The sequence below is a fragment of the Leopardus geoffroyi genome, chromosome C1 (genome assembly GCF_018350155.1).
Source record: "Leopardus geoffroyi isolate Oge1 chromosome C1, O.geoffroyi_Oge1_pat1.0, whole genome shotgun sequence".
Lineage (NCBI taxonomy): Eukaryota > Metazoa > Chordata > Mammalia > Carnivora > Felidae > Leopardus > Leopardus geoffroyi.
Window position 1 is genome coordinate 149000151 of NC_059328.1, and position 22785 is coordinate 149022935.

General features: G+C 35.2%; 1 protein-coding gene across 5 annotated transcripts in view; it reads right to left on the reverse strand.

Moving 5' to 3' along the window:
* WDSUB1 (WD repeat, sterile alpha motif and U-box domain containing 1) overlaps nucleotides 1–22785 on the reverse strand; it is a 51661-nt gene that overhangs the window by 18521 nt on the left and 10355 nt on the right. For all 5 annotated transcript variants that reach the window (XM_045479944.1, XM_045479945.1, XM_045479942.1 and 2 more), the window contains 5 exons: nucleotides 12714–12747; nucleotides 11309–11349; nucleotides 11122–11228; nucleotides 10031–10210; nucleotides 1039–1179 (listed from right to left, as the gene is read on the reverse strand). In XM_045479944.1, the coding sequence (XP_045335900.1) occupies nucleotides 1039–1179; nucleotides 10031–10210; nucleotides 11122–11228; nucleotides 11309–11349; nucleotides 12714–12747 (503 nt within the window). The remainder of the gene's footprint in view (nucleotides 1–1038; nucleotides 1180–10030; nucleotides 10211–11121; nucleotides 11229–11308; nucleotides 11350–12713; nucleotides 12748–22785) is intronic.

The window sequence follows — 22785 nt, forward strand, 5'->3', positions numbered from 1 at the left end:
TGATCTTCAACAAGGATGCCAAGACCATACAATGGGGAAAGACCACACACTTTTCAAATGTCCACTGAATATCCTAAAAAAACTGTCAAAATTGTTCTTTTTCATGTTCATAAAATATTCTCATTGATTAATTCTGCTTTGGAGCACACATACCATAAAAATAACCCTAAGTAATGGGTAATAATAGAAAAAAATAAGATATCAGTGCAATGATATTTACAAAATAAAGATTTCTACTGTTTGGTGTTTGTATGTGTTTGCAAGAGTCAAAATGTAGCATACAGCCACAGTGGAATAAAGTTATTTAGGCTAAGTCAATATTTAGAAGTGTATAAAGTTTTACACAAAGATAAAAAAAAATATGGATTCACTGATTACAACTAGATAAAGTATGTATGCCTATGTCTATTGACAAAGATTAGAAATTAATGTGGAATGATGCAACTTCATAATCTTTAAATCTTATTCCTGTAAGGTTGTTTAAATTCATGGTAGACAAAATAAACATAAGAGATCTCAACAGTCTATCTCAAAAACAGTATTTTAACTTGCATTCTTGTAACCGAACACACATTTCACAAGTTTAAGTAAAGCTTGTAAAACTTATTCCTTTTGTCCTAACCTACTCCATCCAGTTTTATTACAAAATATATAATGTTCAGGGCACCTAGGTGGCTCAGTGTGTTGAGCATCTAACTCCTGATTTCGGCTCAGGTCATGGTCTCACCATTCATGAGTTGGAGCCCCATGTCAGGCTCTGTGCTGACAGCGTGGAGCCTGCTTGCAATTCTCTCTCTCCCTCTCTCTCTGCCCCTTCCCAACGGGTTCACACACACTCTCTCAAATAAACATTTAAAAACAAAAGAAATATATAATGTTCAACAGTTTACTTCAGATTAAATGACTTAAAAAAACTTATGAGATATAAAACAGATTTAAAAAACTTTCCACATTTAAACAAACTTCTATAAACTATCTACATCATTTATTCATTTAGCACACAACATGCCCTCAAACGTACAAAAGCATCACACATACCTGATGCAATGACAGGATCTTTCATAAGCTCCCTAGTTATTGGACATAGAAATTCATCAGGAATTCCAGAAGAAAGGGTTTTCACCTCTGTCCTGAGCTCTTCAATTTTCCTCAGCACTTTACTCCGCAGCCCTAGAGATTCTGGAAAGAAATTATTCTGTTAGGGTGGGAGAACCTCTGGTAACCTTTATGCAAGTCTTTAGCAAATAGAGAGGTTATCTATTACAACCCAAAATCTTCACACATACTGTTTGACCACACGGAATGGTTTTCTTTATAAATTCTTTAACCAATATTTATAGTACAGAATATCGTGTGGTTAAAATAAATCAGCAACTAATGGTGAGTTTATTCTAAACAAGCTTAGATTCTAAAAGTTTGAGAATTTCAGACTGCTGATTAGTAATATACCACACAACCTTAGAAAAGGCTTGTTGTTATTGGTTATGTATTTAAGCAAAAAATTTCCTAAGAACAATTTTTAAACATCTTCAGTTTAATAATGGAATAATTCCATCTTATATGTAAAACATTTTTGAAATTGGAAAGATTATTGGCCGATCTCATATGAAACACAATCATGAAGCTCATCTGTTTGTCCCAGACTGTACACACAAGTTAAACTCACTCATTTGCATTTTTACTTTATCAAGTTTTAAAAACTACCTTCATTTTCAGCTTCTGGAAGTTGAGAGTAATTAATTGTAGGAGGTTTAGTGTTATTAGCTGTTTACCTTTTTAGAACTGACAGTTCTACTTTATTTTTTTTTTTAATTTTTTTTTAACGTTTATTTATTTTTGAGACAGAGACAGAGCATGAATGGGGGAGGGTCAGAGAGAGAGGGAGACACAGAATCTGAAGCAGGTTCCAGCCTCTGAGAGGTCAGCACAGAGCCCGACGTGGGGCTCGAACTCACGGACCGTGATATCATGACCTGAGCCGAAGTCGGACGCTTAACCGACTGAGCCACCCAGGTGCCCCAGTGACAGTTCTACTTTAGACAGAGACATGTGAAGGTAGTGGGGTGGGTAGAAGAAAAAAATTACATTTCACACCTCACAGTTTTCATGAAAAGCCAAATCAGCTTTTTATTTTGTTGGGAGGCAATTCTTCAGGGTGTTTATACACTCCTTATTGATGACTTTTTTGCAGTAATTTGTGTCCCTCCCAGTCAGAGGGCAGATTTGTTCTGTGATAGGTACAAAGATAAAATGACTCTTGGGCTAGGTTTGCTAGCAATCCCCTCAAAAGATGAAAGAGTTTCGTGAGCTCAGGGTATCTCTGCTATGACACAGACACAAACTGCCCTCACAAAACTTCGGGGGGAAAGAAAAACCTTGAGGCTCATGCTGCTTGCTATGCCCTGAGGAATACACTGTTTAAATCTGTTCGGATTCGTTGCCCACAATCTACGGAAGTGTGGCAAGTCAACCTAGCAGCCGCCTGCCTCTTAGGGACTATGGCACTGCTTTCCTAGGAATTCTTTCCTATGTAATTCACCGAAACCAAATTGAAGAGTTTTTAAACAGTTTTTTAAAAGTACCACAACATGTTTACAATCAGAAGTCATCTCATTTAAAGGGATAGTTATACAACATACAAGAAAAAGATATAGAAGCATTTAATATTATGAAAAATATATATTTCCCTGTCAAAAATATGGGTGCTAATATTTAGAATGCTTATGATTTTTATAATAGAGAACACAGAAAACCTATTTCAAAATGCCCCCAGATAAGAAAAAGTTAAATTGGGTGTTATCCGTGTCCAATTTTAATGTCATTTAAAAATGGAATCAGATCACTTTGCCCTCAGGGAAGCAATTACCAAGTGATATCCCCAGAGCTTAGCCAGAAACAAATATCTCCTTTTGTGACTGGGGGTTGGGAGTGGGTGTTATTAAATTTAATTGCTCAGGAAGAAAAGACCCTTACCAGCTGATGGCTAGTAAACCCTTAGTATGGGTAATGGGAATTATCTGGATATATTTATTGTAACTCTGAAAAGGCATGTGGTTCTTAATAAGATGTCAAGTTAAATAGGACAACAATTCCTGTACTCTCTTCTCCAACCCTGAAAATGCTACATAATTGAGAACTGATGGAGTCTACACACAAATAACAACCAAAGATATAAAACAAAACTCTGAAAAGCCCCTAAGAAAATAGAGGTAACTGGGTTCCAGAGTGAGGGATGGAAGATGGCCACTTACAGCAGAGATATGTGTACACGAATGGAAGAGAGACCTTGATACCTCTACCATTCTCTCTACCAGCTGTGTCCTGTATGGATCACTGCTGAAGCAGCAAGGCCAGCAATGGCTGGAGGCACCATAACAAGACAGAGCTGTCGCCCAGAACTAAGAAACACAGCTCATCAGGCTGGTCACTCCATCACCTCTCCACTGCCCAGAGAGAGAACAACAAAACCAGAAGCCAGTTTCTCAGGAAAGAACAGAACAACAAAAACATATTTTTAAAAAAAAACTATTAAAAAAAAAAACAACTCCTGGCTAGAATGGTCAAGGGAAAGCAAAGACGTACAAATGATAGGAAAAGAAAAGGGAAACAAGATGATAGATACAAGTAGGGATTTTTTTCAAAAGGATTTGGATAAGTTGGTGGTAGCAGTATAGTTTTTTAATATCTCCGAATCTCCACATAAAAAAAGAGTGAGAGAGCAAAATCAAATCCCACAATCTCCGCAACAAAGTAAAGTGGCGAGGTGTCTCACAAACCCCACCGTATAAGCAGGCGAGGAGAAACCACCAACCTCCACAGACCTGTGGTTGACACCTGTGTGGAAGGAAGTAACAGGACATCTGACCGGCCTCAGGAAAGGAGCCCCCCCAAATGCCCACAAGTTCCCACTGGAAAGTGTGGTGGGCCAATTTAAGAGCAGCAACTGAACTGCCCAGTCCAGCAGCAGGTCCATGCACAGGCTCACAGTAACGAGACCAGAACTAAAGGGACTGTGTCACTTTAATCGTGTATAACAACAACAACAACAACAACAACAACAACAACAAAACAGTGAATGTTCCAGTAGTTCACGATAGTTCACTTAGGCAACAAATGAAAATCTACATAAGGAAGTAGTTCTAGGAATTGAAGAAACTCAAAATCTAAGGATGTTCAGTTGCTGCATAAAGTTTGAAAAAGCATCTGATTGAACAATTTGATATTATAATTTTAAGCTAGAAAATGATAAAAATGTCTCATGTGCTTTATGGTTTCTTGGAAAGACAAGAGCAAAAGGTAGAGGAAGCCTTTTGAAAAAACTTCATTCCCAATTAGGACTCTATGATTGATAATTATTTGAATGTAGGTGTAAGGACTGACATGATATAGAATAGTTCTTTGGCATTTGTCATTCCAGGTTTCTACCACTATATCATCTACAGCAATTCCACACTCCAAGGCAGGCAGCAATTTAAAATTTCTGAGACCCAAACATAAACTGAAGCCAAGGTGCAGATGAAAGTCATGTGGCCAGATTTACTGCTTGCCTACTATCACATCTCAGAAGCGAGAGACTCTCATCTTCACCCTTCATACTTAATGACTTTTGAATGAGAGATTAAATACTATAGTAGAGTTCACAAATTCGTGGATTCACAAATGTCTTAAGACAGCTCTCTCTCTCAACGTCAAGGATCTTTTGTACCTGTAATCTGTCTGGACATTTCTTATGCAAACGTGGGACTAAATATAAAAAGTTATCTTCTAGTTACAACTGGCTAGTGTGCCCTGGTTTCCATTAACACAATCCTAAGAAAGGATGGTTATCCTAAATTAAAGCATCAAACTCCAGCAGATATTCAAGTCTATAGAAAGTTCCTTTATTATATATTTATAAAAGCCTCACTAGAAAATTTCATAGACTGCTTGATTCCTTAAAAGTAACTTTTTAAGTGTCAAACATAATAGATACACATACTTTGGTCTCTAACACCCCAATGTGCCTTACTGCACAATTCCTCCATATGACGAATACACAAATTCCTATTTACTCGCGTTGACTTAGGAACTGTTCTAACAATTGTATCACAAGTCAAAAGCAAGTAAGAGAGTTATGCATCTAAAGAATAAAATTCATTATCATTTACTCATCAGTTTGCCTCTTAGCACATTTTTTCTTTAGACTCAATTTCAATTCTCTATTATGCCAATATACTATCTTAAGAATCTGCTTTTCTTAAAATTCAAGACTAAAAGAAATTCACTGTAGCTTAAAGTAGTACTTGTAGAAGATTAAAGTTAACTTCTTGATCCTTTATAATTCTTTATAATTCTATAAAAACTTTCAAATACTGTAGAATTATGTGAAAAAATAAATGCCCTAGCCCATTTACTAATTTATTCTGTTTAATTTGCCAACTTTCCAAATCTTTTTTTTTTTTTTTTTTTTTTCAACGTTTATTTATTTTTGGGACAGAGAGAGACAGAGCATGAATGGGGGAGGGGCAGAGAGAGAGGGAGACACAGAATCGGAAACAGGCTCCAGGCTCTGAGCCATCAGCCCAGAGCCTGACGCGGGGCTCGAACTCACGGACCGCGAGATCGACCCCTGGCTGAAGTCGGACACTTAACCGACTGCGCCACCCAGGCGCCCCCCAACTTTCCAAATCTTAAACACACAGAATAGATTCCTTATTTACTAGAAAATGTTAACATTTTTGTCTCCATTCATAATAATAATTTTCCTAATTCCACTATTAGACCACTAGAGAAGTTAAATTATATTTCAATTTTGGCTTGGGCCTGATAGTTCTGAAACTTATTTCACTGAAGTTTAAAATGATTGTAACTACTAATCCTGGGACTCATCCTTCAAAAACTATTTCAAATCATTAATTAAATCCTATAAGAATTTCTTATTTATCTATCAGAATAGAATTCTATTCCTATTGTTTTTACTATGCTTCTTTTGTTTTCAAACATCCTTTGTTGAAATCTGAAATTATTGTTTTATAGTGTTAAGTGCTTCTAAATGATAAGGTGCTGTTAAGATTTATTGTGAGAGACTAATAAGAAATCAACTAATGAAGATGCAAAAATCAGCAGAAAAACAAACAACCAACCCAACACTCTGTTACCAACTTTCAGGAGGAAAGAATAAATTATAAAGGCAATAAGTCATTAGAAATACAAAAATAGCTCTCATAATATGGCCGGAGTACAAAACCATCTGACCCTAAGTATTTTCACAAACCATCATTATGTTAACTTTTTAAAGGCCGTAAGATTTCAAGAGATTTAAATACACTCATATGCTATATTTACCATATAAGGAAAGTATAACACTATACTCCAAAATGGTTTTAATATTTTTTTTTTTTTTGTCATTTGACTCTTCATTAACAATAAATCTCACTATGGATATCCTATTTTCTATGCTTTCTCATTTCATTATAGCATGTTAATAGTAGTGTCCGATTATTAGTTTTATTACAGCATGACATTAAGTCTTCAAACTAGGGGTGCCTGGGTGGCTCAGTCGGTTGAGCACCCAGGTTTGGCTCAGGTCACAATCTCACAGCTCGTGGGTTCAAGCCCAGCATCAGGCTCTGTGCTAACAGCTTGCTCAGAGCCTGGAGCCTGCTTCAGATTCTTTGTCTCCTTCTCTCTTTGCCCCTCCCCCACTCACGCTTTGTCTCACTCTGTCAAAAATAAACATAAAAAATAAAAAAATAAAAACAAAAGACTTCAAACTATTTTTGATAAGGATCTAGTCTCCAGAACATAATAAACAACTCTTACAACTCAACAACTTAAAGACAAATAAACCAGTTTAAAAATATTTTTAACAATTTTAACTTCTCAGACATTTCTCTGAAGAAGATACATAAATGGCCAATAAGAACTTGAAAAGATACTCCATATAATTAGGTAAACACAAACACAAACCACAATCTAATACCACTTCACATCTACAAGGGTGGCTATAATCAAGGTGACAGGTAATAACAAGTACTGAGAAAGAGGTGAAGAAACTGGAAACCTTACATATTGAAGCACTTACACATACAAAACATGGATGAACCTTGACAGCATTATGTTACATAGAAGAAGCCAGATACAAAGGGCACCTACTGTATGGTTCCACTTACAAGAAATATCCCAAACAGACAAATCCATAAAGACAAAGTAGATTAGTGGTTGCCAGAGGCTAGGGAGAGAGAATGGGGTTCTTTTGAGGGGATAAAAATGTTCTGAAAATAGACAGTGTTGTTGATGGTTATAAAACTCTATGAATACACTAAAGACCACTGAATTATACACTTAAGGAAAAATGACATATACTGAAAATGACAAAGCATTTTTAAAAGAAATGAAGAAGACCTGAATAAACTGAAAAACGTCATGTGCTTATGGATTGGAAAACTTAAGATGACAATAATCCCCAAATTAATTCACAGATTCAATATAATCCCTATCAAAATTGGCTTTTCTTTTTAATGTTTATTTTTGAGAAAGAGCAAGTTGGGGAGGAGCACAGAGAGAGGGAAACACAATCCAAAGCAGGCTCTGCACTGTCAGCTCAGAGCCTGATGCGGGGCTCAAACTCACAAACCACGAGATCATGACCTGAGCTGAAATCAAGAGTTGGACACTTGGGGCACCTGGGTGGCTCAGTCAGTTAACTGTCCAACTTCAGCTCAGGTCATGATCTGGTGGTTCATGAGTCTGAGCCCCACGTCAGGCTCTGTGCTGATAGCTCAGAGCTGCTTGGAGCCTGCTTTGGATTCTGTGTCTCTCTCTCTCTCTCTGCTCCTCCCCAGCTTGTGCTCTCTGTCTCTCAAAACTAAAATAAACATTAAAAATTAAAAAAAAAAAAAGAGTTGGACACTTAACTGAGCCACCCATGCAACTGCGAAATAAGTGGCTTTTTAAGGAGTGCACTTCTGATGAGCACCAGGTGTTGTATGGAAATGTTGAGTCACTATATTGTACACCTGAAACTAATATTATACTGTGTTAACTAACAGGAATTTAAATTAAAACTTAAAAATAAATTAATTAATTAAATCCACCTGATTTTAAACAGAAATTGACAAGTTGATTCTAAAATTCATATGGAAATGCAAGGGACCCAGGAAAACAAAACCAATCTTGAAGAAGAAGAAAAAAAAAAGATAGAGGACCCACGCTTTTCAATTTCAAAACCTACTACAAAGCTACAGTAATTAAGACAGTGTGAGCGTAAGAATCGACAAATATGTCAATGATAGAATTGAGAGTCCAGAAATAAATCCTCACATTTGTGGTCAATTGATTTTTAACAAGGGTGCCAAGACAATCCCAAAAGGCAAGAATAGTCTTTCCGACAAATCGTGCTAGGACAGCAGCTGGATATCGACATCTGAAAGAGTGAAGCTGGACCCCTATACTCATACCATATCCAAAAATTAAGTCAAAATTGATCACATACCTAAATGTAGAAGCTAGACATATAAATTCATAGAAGAAAAACAGGTTTAAATCTTTGAGACTTAGTATTAGGCAATAGTTTATTAGGTATGACACCTACAGCCTAAGCAACAATAGGAAAAAAGATAAATTGGACTTCATCAAAATTTTTAAATTTGTGCTTCAAAGGGCACTATCAAGCAAGTATAAGGCTAACCTACAGAAAGGGAGAAAATATTTCCAAATCACATATCTAATAAGAGCCTCATACCCAAATTTATATAAAAAATAATAAAAAGACAAATAACCCAGTTTTTAAAATGGCCAAAGGATCTTAACAGACATTTCCACAAAGAAGATCTACAAATAGCTAATAAGCATATGGAAAGATGTTCAACATCACCAGTCACCAGGAAATGTATACTGAAACCATAATGAGAAACCACTAGGATGGCTATAATTAAAAAAACACATGTTGATGAGGATGTGGAGAAATCAAAATTCTTGGGGTGTCTGGGTGGCTCAGTCAGTTAAGTGTCTGATTTTGGCTCAGGTCATGATCCCCGGTTCACAAGTTGAACTCCCGCATTGGGGGCTCTGTGCTGACAGCTCAGCGCCTGGAGCCTGCTTCAGATTCTGTGTCTCCCTCTCTCTCTGCCACTCCCCTGCTCGCACTGTCTCTCTCTCTCTCTCTCTCTCTCTCTAAAATATACAGACATTAGAGAAAATTTAAAAAAAAGAAAAGAAACTGAAATTCTCATATATAGCTGGTGAGAACATAAAATAGCACAGCTGCTTTGGAAATAGTCTGGCAGTTCCTCAAATGTAAGCACAGAGTTACTATATGACCCACCAATTCCACTCCCAATTATACACCCAAGAAAACTGCAAACAGATACTACACAAAAGCGTGTACACAAATGTTCAGAGCAGCATTATTCACAATAGTCCAAAATGGAAACAATCTAAATTCAATCAACTGATAAATGGATAGCAAAAAGTGATAGTCATAAGAAGAAATGAAGCACTAATATATGCTGTAGCATGGATGAACTCTGAAAGCATGCTAAGCCAGAAAAGGCAGCATATTGTATGATTCCATTTCTATGAAATGTCAAGAAGAGGCAAATCCTTAGAGACAAAATGCAGATTAGTGGTTGCCAGGAGCTAGAAAGAAAGGGAAAGAGGAGTGACCGCTCATGAGCATGGGGTTTCTTTTTGAAGGGATGAAAATGTTGTGTGATTAGACAGTGGTGATGGCTATACAACTCTGTGGATATACTAAAAATCACTGCATTGTACACTTATAAAAGGGTGAGTTTTATGTGAATTACATCTCAATTTCTAAAATAAATACATTTTGAAAATTAATTACATGGTGGCTTTAGTTACTTAAAGAAATACCACATAACATTTCTTTTCCATAATCTAACCTACATAATCCTTCTCTACAAAAAAATATACCAGCATAATTACTGTGCCAGAACAGTAAGAGGAAAGCATTAATACAACTGAAACCAATTTCAGAGTAAATTATTAAAAGTCGCTTTTAAGAATGCCCATCTTCCACTAATCTTACCAATTTTCAAATCATCAGCCAGACTTTCTTTGGTGAGATTCAACAATTCTCTTCCATCAATGTTATTCATTTTGAAAATACCAACAAGGTCATTTAAACCTTGGGCACAAAGCCACACTGAAACATCATCCTCTGACCAGTCTTCAGGAAATTGCTTCGCCTCGTCTTCTGTGCTCCTTGCTTAAAAACAAACCCACAAACAGAAAAGCAGGTAAAATAACAATGAAGGAAAGTATTGCCTTTATGAATATTCTCACTGAGAATTAAAAACTAAAATTTCCTTAAAGCTGTGTTTTAACAACCTTTTAAGAAATTTCAAAAAAAACAACACTATGTACAGTTACAATATTATTTAATACTATATTAAATACTACTCTCTTAGAACTTTTCAGTCTAGAAAAACAATTTTTTATTATATAAAATTCATATCAGCAAAAGTACTCTGCTCTATCGTCTGCATATCAGCACCACTATTCGGTTAATTCTGACAGTAATAAAAGTAAAATTCCTAAATTATGTGTCAACATTGCTTGATGAGGCCAAAAATAAAACGAACAAAGTAAAACTCTGCTTTCTATTTTGTTCTCAGGCTATATTTATCTGAAAAAATAGTATGCGTACAAATAAATAGCTTATAAAAAAATTGGGAGGTATGATTTCCATGAATGTGCTTCTAAAAGGATTTACCAACAGCTTTAACATATATAAACTACTTGAAACACTAGATTCTGTAAAATTATTTTTAAATTATACATTCGGGTATACACTTCATATTGAGAAAAAGCAAAGTGAGTAATTTGTTAAAAATTTACATGATTAAAAAAAAATTTTTTTTAATGTTTTTTTAGTTTTGAAAGAGAAAGACAGAGTGTGAATGGGGGAGGGGCAGAGAGCGAGAGGGAGACAGAATCTGAAGCAGACTCCAGGCATCGAGCTGTCAGCACAGAGCCTGACTTGGGCCTCAAACTCGCGAACCATGAGATCATGACACTTAACTGATTAAGCCACCCAGGTGCCCCCAAAAATTACAGGATTTTTTAATTTAATGGTGAATGGGATTGAACTGGGTTAAATATGATGCCCTTACTAACCTTGGCAAGGTGTTTCCAGATCAAATTGCCAGATGTTCACTGTTTTGTCCATTGAACCAGTAGCAAGTAAAAGGATATTGGGTGCAAAGGCACAAGTTGTGACATACCTAGTTAATAAAAACAACTATTATGTATCCTCAGACTAATTTTTTTATTATATTAATACAAAATGAGGTTAAGCTCAGACCTGGTGTGCTGAGTCAATGTGTGAAGTATATTCTCAGTATTCTGAAAAACAATAAAAACAGCTTTATATTTACTCAGGCAGGAGTAAAGTTACTGATAAAGGCTCATTTGACATAAATAGTTTATATGATACCAGTATTTTATTATAATTAGTCGCTAATGTAAGTTGAAACTTTACCCAATAAAGAGAGAACAGCCTCTATAACTAATAATATTATCAGGTACTTATTTCACTCTCAGTAATTAGCACTGTTGTCTGCTGACCACCCTCCTAGAAATTTTTAGTATAATAGATCCTGGGCTTCTGCTGATGGTTTTGAATTTACTAACAGTAGCCTAAACATCTATTACATGAAATGACCTGTATTTTTGCTATGGCATTTGACTTGTACCCAACTGCAGGACTGGTGAAGAGAAATTAGTTACTTAGATTTTGAGTACACTTAGCTGGCCATCTAGCATCTAGATGTATTTATTAATTTTTTAAAAAGTGAAGTATAATTAACAGTGTTATATTAGTTTCAAATGTACAATCAGTTGTATTTAGCTGAGATTCATATACATATTTTATGGAGGAAGTTTAGTGTTCTAGCTATTCTTGTGAATGTAAAATCTTAAGCAAATTTGTTGAGAAACATTCAGGATCTACTTCACCCAGTTTGTATTCTTTTCCATCTCCTGACAGAGCACTCCGCGATTTGAATTCCCACTAGAAGACTAGTTTAGATTCCTTGCTTGACCGACTACACTTTGATGATTAACATCTCTGGTTCATTTGCTAGCACGCAGCAGCCTGAACTCCATCATTGTAAGGCTCCATTCAACATGGATTTCTCTTGAAGAATATTTTCATCAACCACATCTTTGCTACATGTAAAATGGTTTTTTTTCATACTCATGCAACTCGGTCTTTATTCATATGGCTCTACCAAAAACTGCCATTTTCCCAAGTCTATTAAAACTTACTCTTCCTTCTATCAGTCTCTAAAGCCAGCCAGATCTCTACCAGTGGTAGGCCACTTTCAGCACACCCATCCACAACCCTGGGGTAAATATTCATTCTTTGCTATTATGGAAACCTGGTATAAAAATTTAAGAAAAATCACTTTGAAGTGTTTTTTTTTTTTTTGGATATTGGTGCTCTTTAAATCTGTATTTTCTTTGATCAGATTAATCATCTATCTTAGACATCTATCCATCTTAAAATCATTACTGAAATATTTAAGGGCCTGTCCCAGAACCAATAACTTGCATAACTATCTTAGCACTTTTGAAAATGTATATTCTTAGGCACTCTAAAAAGAAAAGAAAGTATTTTATCCATCTTGCCTAACAAAACTTGAAGTTCAGTACCCTAATAAACATAATTTACGCATATCACACATGCAAGATTTTGAAATACTTACAGTATCATACACTATGACAGATTTATCCACTGATCTTTAAAAGAAAAAGGAAATTATGAGTGAGAAGTTCTATAAAAACCAGGTAGTTAATATTTTTAAATCATTTAAATAACTTTTTTAGAAAAGGCTGAGATACTGATATACAAACATTTAGAATGCAAGCTTTTTGTTCATATGTATGAACTTTTATTCAAAAGACTACATGCCACATATAAAATTTTTCAGAAAATTATAAACTTTATTAAATACTAGCTTAATACTTTATTAATACTAGTATATGCTATTTATACCATCTAGCCATAAACAGAGTAAGCATTTATGATGTATAAATAAGACATAATCCCATATCAAGTTAATAACTCAAAGGGAAAAACCACTATAAGGGAAAGCTATTTATAATTGACCCTCAAACAATGAAGGGATAGGGGCATTGATTCTCCTCTTCCCCATGCAGTTGAAAATCTATGTATGAGAAAGACAGATACCATAGGATTTTTACCCATATACGGAATTTAAGAAACAAAACAGATGAACATAGGGGAAAGGAAAAGAGACAGAGAGAGAGAAGAAAGCAAACCATAAAAGACTTAACTATAGAGAACAAACTGAGGGTTGATGGAGGGAGGTGGGCACGGGATGGGCTAAATGGGTGATGGGTATTAAGGAGGGCACTTGTGTTGAGCACTGGTTGTTATATGTAAGTGATGAATCACTAAATTCTATACCTGAAACCAATATTACCATATATGTTAATTTCTAACTAGAATTTAAATAAAGACTTGAAATAAAAAACAAAAATTTAAAAATAAAAACTATGTGCAAATGTATATCTAGCTATATGGATATATGCATAAATACATGTATGAATCACAAAAATATTCTTGTCAAAAATGATACTATGAGCTACAATTCAAATCTCATTTAAGAAAAAAGAAAATCCACGTATAACTTTTGACTCTTCAAAAACTTAACTACTACTAAGCCTCCTGTTGACTGGAAGCTTTACCAACAACAAATAGTTGATTAACACATATTGTGTATGTTATATGTATTCTATACTGTATTCTTACAATAAAGCTAGAAAAAATAAAATGTTAAGAAAATCTTAAGAGAAAATACTGTACTGTACCAAAAAAACTGCATATAAGTAAACCCATGAAGTTCAAACCCATGCTGTTCAACGGTAAACTATACTTGTTACTTGGTCTTTGTTTCAAACATCATTGTTCTTTATCATTAATATAGCCATGACTTAATTACCAACCTCTCTCTCTACACACACACATATACACACACACACACGTCTTGTGACTCATTTCTGAAAACTGTAATTCTAAACTTGGTATGAACTCTGCAAGGTTTCTTTTAATAGTATAAAATTAAAAACAGCCATCTGGGATTATTCTGGTGGTAAAAAGAAAATCATCAAACAAAGAAAAATGCAAACATTGTAACAAAGTACATAACTAACAATAGATAAATGTGTTTCTGCATAGTATCTTCCCTCTTTAAAAATATATACGATGCTATATATATGCTATATGCTACACCACGATATATGCTACAAGGTAAGATAATACAACAATATAAGTGTTACTAATGTCTGTACAACTTTAATAATATTTATAGTTATTATTATTAAAAGATAGCTGATAAGAGACCACAGGAGTCATACCTACTGGAGGGCTTAAAATTCCTTGTTTAGTGTAAGTTATCCAGGGTAGAGGATGGATTTTGACTGCAGAATCTTTATTATAAGTTCAAAATAAGAATTACACTTTAAATGTTCAAATGTAAAATAAAATACAAGAAAGTGGGAAGCACACAGAATGCTTTCTGGATGTAAAAAACAGTTACAGCATTAAATGTTAAATTCCAGCCAAAAAACACTGAAAATATTAATTAGCAGCTAACATTATTTGAGTACATATATACTAAACATAATTTGTGGATACTCTTATTGAGTCCTAAATTCCTCAAGGTACAAGGTATGATTATCAGAATATATAAAATTCTTAGGGAAAACTTACTTCTGAGCAGCCTAAAAAAGAAAACTAAAAGGAAATTCCACCTTCTTAACTACATGTAGTGCAATTAAAACTGACTCATCCTAATACTATAGCACTTGAAAAGCTGGATCACCATTAGTAATCTTTATGAGCATCTAATATTGGAAAGACAGAAATAAGGACAACAAGCAAGAGTTCACATACGAGAACAGCATGAAATAAGGCCGAAAATGTAGACTAGAACAAAAATACAAAGTACCCGAGAAATGTAGGCAATCCTGTAGGCAACAGATAGTCAGCCATGAAGGCAATGGAATAGGTTCACTTGATATTGAGGTAAAAAAAAAAAAAAAAAAAAAAAATGAATCTGAGAAGCAAAAGGCCAAACATTAAGATCTCCTAAGAGTCTAAACATCCAACCAAGAAGAATAGAAATTATGAATGAAGATGTGTGGACTTAGGAAGATAGAAAAGATTGTCAACTCACCTCCTATAACCTCTAATTTGACTAATGGGATTCAAAGAAAGATACCATAGGATTTGATAGCTGATTAGATTTAGTGGAAGGAAATTAGAGTTAGGAAAAAAATAATAGTTTTTAATATTTGAGATTTGAGTTGGAAAGACCAGGAGAATAACAGAACCACTGTAAACAGACACAAAATAAAATACTTTGAAATCACTCAAGCAATATAAAACCTCAAAATATTCCCTAAATTGAACCTGAACCAACACTGAACAAGAAGTCCAATTGTCTGGTGCCCCTGGTTATACATTTCCTGCCTGCTTTATGTAACTCTTTCCCCAACTTTTCATATCTACATCCCACTACAATCTGTCCTGTCACTTTAAGCCCAGGTTTCCTTATAAAGGAAGTATTAGTTTTCAAGCCTTTTGATACTGCATTCCTTCAGTTTTGTGGCACTCTAAAACCTCAACTCCGCTCACTCAAGACTACAAGACAAACATGTCAATTATATCTAGACGGTTACTGGGTGAGAGCAATAATACATATTGTTATGTGTTTGATATTGAAGAGCATACATAGACTCATGGGTGATCAGTGACATTATGACGAACAGCCACCCATATCAGAAATCACCAAAGCATTTTAATCTAAACTAGCTTTATACAATGGCAAAAAAAAAAAAAAAAACCCTAATCAAATGAAATTACCAACATTTCTTTAGGTCAAGTGTGTTCCTAAGTTTTAAAGATTTATTTTACACTCAAGCATTTTTATTTTAAATGTATTTATCTATGGGGGTGCCTGGTGGCTCAGTGAGTTAAACATCTGACTCTTGATTTCGGCTCAGTTCATGATCTCTGGGTTGTGAGATCAAGCCCCTCATTGGACTCTGTGTTGAACGTGGAACCTGCTTAGGATTCTCTCTGCCCCTCCCCTAATCATGCTCGCTTGCTCTCTCTCTCTCTCTCTCTCAAAAAAAAGGGAGGGGTAATTATCTATGTTTCTTCTCACTCATAAAGTATTTGAAGTCTCTTACAAGATGTGGCAAAAACAAGGTAAAAATTATATGAGGAAACTGGAGATGAAGAGAATACAAAGATGAGGTGGGGAAGAAAAATAAAGATAAAGATTAAAAATAAAAATATACGTCATAAAATCCAGTCCACCTTGCCACAGGAGGGCTGCAAGTTTGGTTCTGAGCTTCTTTAGCAATTAAAAAAAAATGTAGAAACACAAACTCCAAGTTTGGAAAAGAGACATCAATTCCTCAGACTGAGACCTGAAAGAACTATTTTCCCCAAGGTGTTTAAAAAAAAAATTTTTTTTTTCAATGTTTATTTATTTTTGGGACAGAGAGAGACAGAGCATGAACGGGGTAGGGGCAGAGAGAGAGGGAGACACAGAATCGGAAACAGGTTCCAGGTTCTGAGCCATCAGCCCAGAGCCTGACGCGGGGCTCGAACTCAGGGACCGCGAGATCGTGACCTGGCTGAAGTCGGACGCTTAACCGACTGCGCCACCCAGGCGCCCCTCCCCAAGGTGTTTACAGAGAAGATACTATGACAAAAAGTCCTCAACAACTGTTTCAAAGACACATGGTTAATTTCAAACATTTATTTTATAATACCCCTAAGTATAGGACAACGGTTGAAACTTCAAACAGAAGTCAGAAAATGAGGAAGTAAAATGTTATGTTATATAACTGCCCAATGTTTTATATTACACAAAAAATAATATACATAATGTTTAATAAACAATTATTATGCCCCCCAAATAAATAATGCTTTGCTGGAATTTTTTTTTTAAGTTTATTTATTTTGAGAGAGAGAGCACACAGCAGAGGAGGGGCAGAGAGACAGGGAGAGAGAGAATCCCAAGCAGGCTCCACACATCAGTGCAGAGCCTGACACGGAGCTCAACCTCATGAACCAGGAGATCATGACCTGAGCAGAAACTAAGAGTCAGACATTGAACTGACTGAGCCACCCAGGTGCCCCCAGCATTTTCTTATTTAAGCTTCATAACAATCTTATGAGGAAAGTGTTATTATTTTCTCTATTTTATAATTCAGAGAAATGAAGTTGAGATAAGATATGGAATTAGAAACTGTTCAAAGTCACACAGCTAGTAAATGGCAGGACTGGGATGAAAACTAGTTCTATGTGATCCCAAAACCCAACTTTTTGCATTTTACTTCCTAGAACATCATCCCCCATGAATGTATTAACATTCAAATTGATTCATAATGGGGATGGTTTCAGCCTAAAAACACATAAGGCAGATGACATGGCCATTCATATTTCATTAAAGCTTTCACAAGACATCTAATTTAAAGCAATGCAATATCTAATTTTATCTTTATTTATCTATTGATAAATCGCCATCATGCACTTTTAGGCTACTAAATGTACTGACCTGTTCTATAGGATTATAAACAATGTTGTAAAGAGATAGAGGGGAAAAGATGATTTTGGAAGAGTGATCTCAAGCCTTATTCTAGTCATTACTGAGCAAGAGAAGGTTGTTTGTTAAAGCCACTCCAAATTCATGACAATAAAACTCTATCCTTTACATTTGCAAAATAGATAAAATATAAACAAACATCTTGTTGGATGAAAGGGTACATTTCTCAGCCTTTCTGGAATAAGGTTCCTGGTCTTATTCCTCTCCTGCTTAGCAGAAAAAGAATGACAGATGACTGGAAAGTTTGGGGGAAGATATTAGGCCATTTGGCCCAGCCCCTTCTGGATTTTCTCTTTTACCTGATCTGCCTCTGCAGGGGAAGTCTGCAGTGGTGCTGGCTGCCCAAGAGCAGTGAGCAAGTCAGCTGCAAATCTACAGACATGTCATCCAGTCTGTCCTGTAGTTCTCTGTCACTGGTTTCTGACTCAAGAAGAAGAAAAGGGTGGGCATGTGGGTAGCTCAGTAGGTTAAGCATCCAACTTTGGCTCAGGTCATGATCTCACAGTTCATGAGTTTGAGTCCCACACTGGGTGCTCTGCTTTCAGTGCGGAGCCTGCTTATGATTCTCTCTCTCTCTCTCTCTCTCTCTCTCTCTCTCTCTCTCTCACTCTCTCTCTGCCCCTCCCACGCTCATGCTCTTTCTCTCTCGAAAATAAACATTTTAAAAATTTTTTAAAAGAGGGGCGCCTGGGTGGCTCAGTCGGTTAAGCGGCCGACTTAGGCTCAGGTCATGATCTCGCGGTCCGTGAGTTCGAGCCCCGTGTCGGGCTCTGTGCTGACAGCTCAGAGCCTGGAGTCTGTTTCAGATTCTGTGTCTCCCTCTCTCTGACCCTCCCTCATTCATGCTCTGTCTCTCTCTGTCTCAAAAATAAATAAACGTTAAAAAAAAATTTTTTTTTTAATTTTTTTTTAAAAGAAGAAAAGAGGGTTTTATCTATTGAACTCTAACAACAATGAGCATTGTAAAACTGGTTTCCAAGGAATCCTACCTACTAGAACTGAGAATTTATGGAAAGTGGCAACCCTATTTGAATTAGGAAGACTGATCTTTTCTGCCTGAACAAAAGCTATATGTTTGTTTTATCTGGTTGATCAAGAGAAGTAGGGTAGAACAAAAGACAAATTCTGCCAAAGCCCAGAGGAAAATTATTAGAAGAGAGATGCAGAGAAAGATGGAATAAATTCCTACGTATTTTGTTCCATCGTGGGTGATGCCATCATAGCTCTGAGAACTAATGAAATATGTGAAGCAGACATGAGAACCCATGTATCTTCTGCTAGCCCAGATATTGAAGAGATTTTAAATAATGTAAAACAATGCCACTTTTTATTTTTCCTAAGAAAAAAATCTTAACATGCAATGAGTATATATATTTTTTTTAATTTTTTTTTTCAACGTTTATTTATTTTTGGGACAGAGAGAGACAGAGCATGAACGGGGGAGGGGCAGAGAGAGAGGGAGACACAGAATCGGAAACAGGCTCCAGGCTCTGAGCCATCAGCCCAGAGCCCGACGCGGGGCTCGAACTCAGGGACCGTGAGATCGTGACCTGGCTGAAGTCGGACGCTTAACCGACTGCGCCACCCAGGCGCCCCGCAATGAGTATATATTTTTAATAAATTAAAAATATTTTAGAATTTTCTCAGTTTTATTTTTGGTAAATAGCAATATACATATATATATATGTATATATATGTAATATATATATCACATATATACACACACATACATGTAATATATATATTACACACACACATATACGTGTAATATATACATATATATCATATAGATATCATATATAGATATCATATATATAGCATATATAGGATATATATCATCCATATAAGCAAAAGCTCTTTGAGGTCAATAACTTTTAAGAATGTCAAAGAATCCTAAAACCAAAATGTATGAGAACCATTGACCTAAATCATAGTTTAATTTCTTTATTTAAGCTTTAACACCCATCTCTCCTATAGCTAGGAGATGCATATTAGAAATGCTTTCAAAGTTTCAATTGTTTTCCTAAATCTATACCAAGTTATAACAACATCCTAGTTCTCTTTCATCTCTACAATCTATTTTTCCAGCCTCAATTCCCATTACTCCTTTTTACATTTATCATACTTTTTTTTTTTTTTTTTTAAGATTTATTTCGTTTTGAGAGAGAGAGAGAGAGAGTGCAAGCTGGGGAGAGGCTAAAGGACAAAAAGAGAGAGAATCTCAAGCAGGCTCCACACTCAGCATAGAGTCTGACAAGGGCTAGATCCCACAACCCTGGGATCATGACCTGAGCCAAAATCAAGAGTTGGACACTCAACCAAATGAGCCACCCAGGCACCTCTCCATTTATAATACATTGTAATTCACTCAAGAATTTCCTGCCTCTTGGAATGCCCTGTTTTCCCAATCCTCCCATATCTGCATAAATTCCATAATGCCTTTTACATAGTTACCCTGTATCTATCCCCTATACAACTTCCTTAGCACACCTGACCTATAATCCCATTCTGGGGTCAATTCATTTTTCCTATGTAGCCACTTGTATTCAAAAATCTTTTATCCTACTCACTTTTTTCCTACTCTCTCTTTAGCAGATGTATCCATTCCATCTTACCAATGATTCTTAGTTGCAGATGGAATCTATTATCAACCAATTAACTTGTTCTTCATCTACTCATGAAATATAGTTAAAACATATGTCCCAATTCTCCTAAAAGACTAAATGTTTATCTTTCACCATCCTTTACATTTCCAAACAATTCACTTGCCTGTATATTTATCCAAATGAACTAAGAATATTCAGAAAAATATCTGAATGTGACCTAGAGCACATATGCCAAAAAGTATTTAATAATGTAAAATTCCATTAATCCAGAATGACTGAAAAGGTCTATCTTAGTTAACATAAAATACTAATTATAAATGACATATATATAAGGAAGTATGCTATAAAATGCCATTTTTATAACACAAATAGTAACACAAAAACTATACTGAATATCACTTAATACTTCTTTCATGATTCAGAAAGCAAAGACATGTTAGATCTTGTAATATCATTAGGTTATCACGTGAACATCAAGATAGAGAATCAAAACGTCTTTAAGGGCACACTGTCTTATACTTCCTTTTACATGCCCTATTGCAATGGCAGAGACCTGGGTACATAAGAGAGTCATAAATATTTGCTGAATTTCATACCATCATTTTGTCAACTAACCTCTCAAAAATGAAATGCACAATATATCCCCCCCAAACAACAGAAGGAAATCCAACTTTATTTGTTTAAACTTTCCACTGATTTCAATCCTAGGTCAAAGGAGAATTACTATAAATGCTTTTTTGATGAGCCATTTTCATCGTTTGAGATGAAAAAGTCAATCTAAAATGATGGCAATATAACTAATTATTTGGCTTTTATCTGGCAAGGATTAGAGAATATGGGAAAAGAACTATCAGGTTCAGTCCAGAATATTTTAAGTGAATGTTAGGAGCCTAAGTATCGTGGCTGGAGCAAAAGCTGCTGTGAAGAGCTATGAATGTGCATTTCAGTGCTATGACCTGTGAGATCAGACAGGCAAGTTTGCAAAAATCCAATGGCAGCAAGGAGAAAATATACCAAAGTACACAAATAGGAGAATATAAAGTAACTGAATCATACCACTGTGTACCAAACCAATTGCTTTACAGAACAAAGTTTTGGAAAATAGAAGCCAAGATTAAAATTTTCAACAGAGAACTAGAGATCATAAAAAGTGACATAGTGGACCTGGAAAAACTAGCCAAATAGAAATGCCAGGACCAAAAAGTAAAATAACCAAAATTAAAGATCCATCAATGGACCAGTTTAAAGTAACATATCAGATAAAGCTAAGGAGGGCATCAGCAAAGGAGAAATTATTCAGAATACAACACAAGAAATAAGAGAATGAAAAATACAGAAGAAAAAAGATACAAAGTTTATAGTAAGAAGGTATATTTTGCATTTAATTAGAGTCTGAGATTTAGAGGAGAGAAAGGGCAGAAGTAATATTTGAAGAGATAATAAGAATTTCCCCTTAACTGATGAATTATTACTCTACATATTTAACAAGCTCAGTGAATTCCAAAGCAAACTAAATAAAAATAAATCCAAATCTAAATACAAAGTAAGTGCAAAAAACCAGAGAGAACATTTTTGTGAGCAGCCAGTGAAAAAAATACAAATTACAAAGAAGTAACAATTAGAATCAGACTTCTCTACTGCAATACACAAAAATACAAGTCCTGAGTAAACTGTATTTATTCCAACAAAGCAAGGTTGGTTTAACATTTGAAAAGTCAATATAATTTACCACCCTAACAGAATAAAAGAAAAATCGTATGATTATTTCAAAAGATACAGTTAAAATCATAATACCTCTTCATGATTAAAAAAAAGAAACTCATAAGCTAGAAGGAACAGAGGGGCTAATAAAGTTTATCTCCCCAAAACCTATATGATCATACTTAATAATGAAAGCTTTCCCTTTGCAAAAAGGAATCAAAGGATGGCTGTTATCACTGTTTCCATTATCTTGGTAGTGTCAGCCAGTTCAGCAGCACATAGATGATATCAAAGGTACAATGATTAGAAAGGAAGAAACAAAAATCATCATTATTAATGTGATATGATTGATTTTTGTTATCAAAAACACAAAATTTAAGATCTTTACAGGTAAATCTGTGGTTTTCCCATATTTACTTCCCTACATTTGCCATCTCTTTTATAATAGCAACAAAAAAAATTAAGTGCTTAGAAATAAATCTAATAAAAGATGAGGAAGACTTCTACATAGAAGACAATTATTGAGAGAAATCAAAACAAAAATAAATGGAGAAACATACCACATTCATGGATTAGAAGACTCAATATCATAAAGAGGTCAATTATCTCTGATTTTGTCAGACTCATTACAACCACAATCAAAATCCAAACAGGTCTGTGGCTGTACAGAGAGTAACTAGAGGCAATATGACAAGCTAAATCTAAAATTTATATGGAAGTGTCAAAATTCAGGAATAGCTAAAATACAAAGCCTTGGAAAGACAGAATGGTTTTAGAGAAGGGATAAACAGAAAAAAATAGTAAGTTTATTATTTAGAACAAAA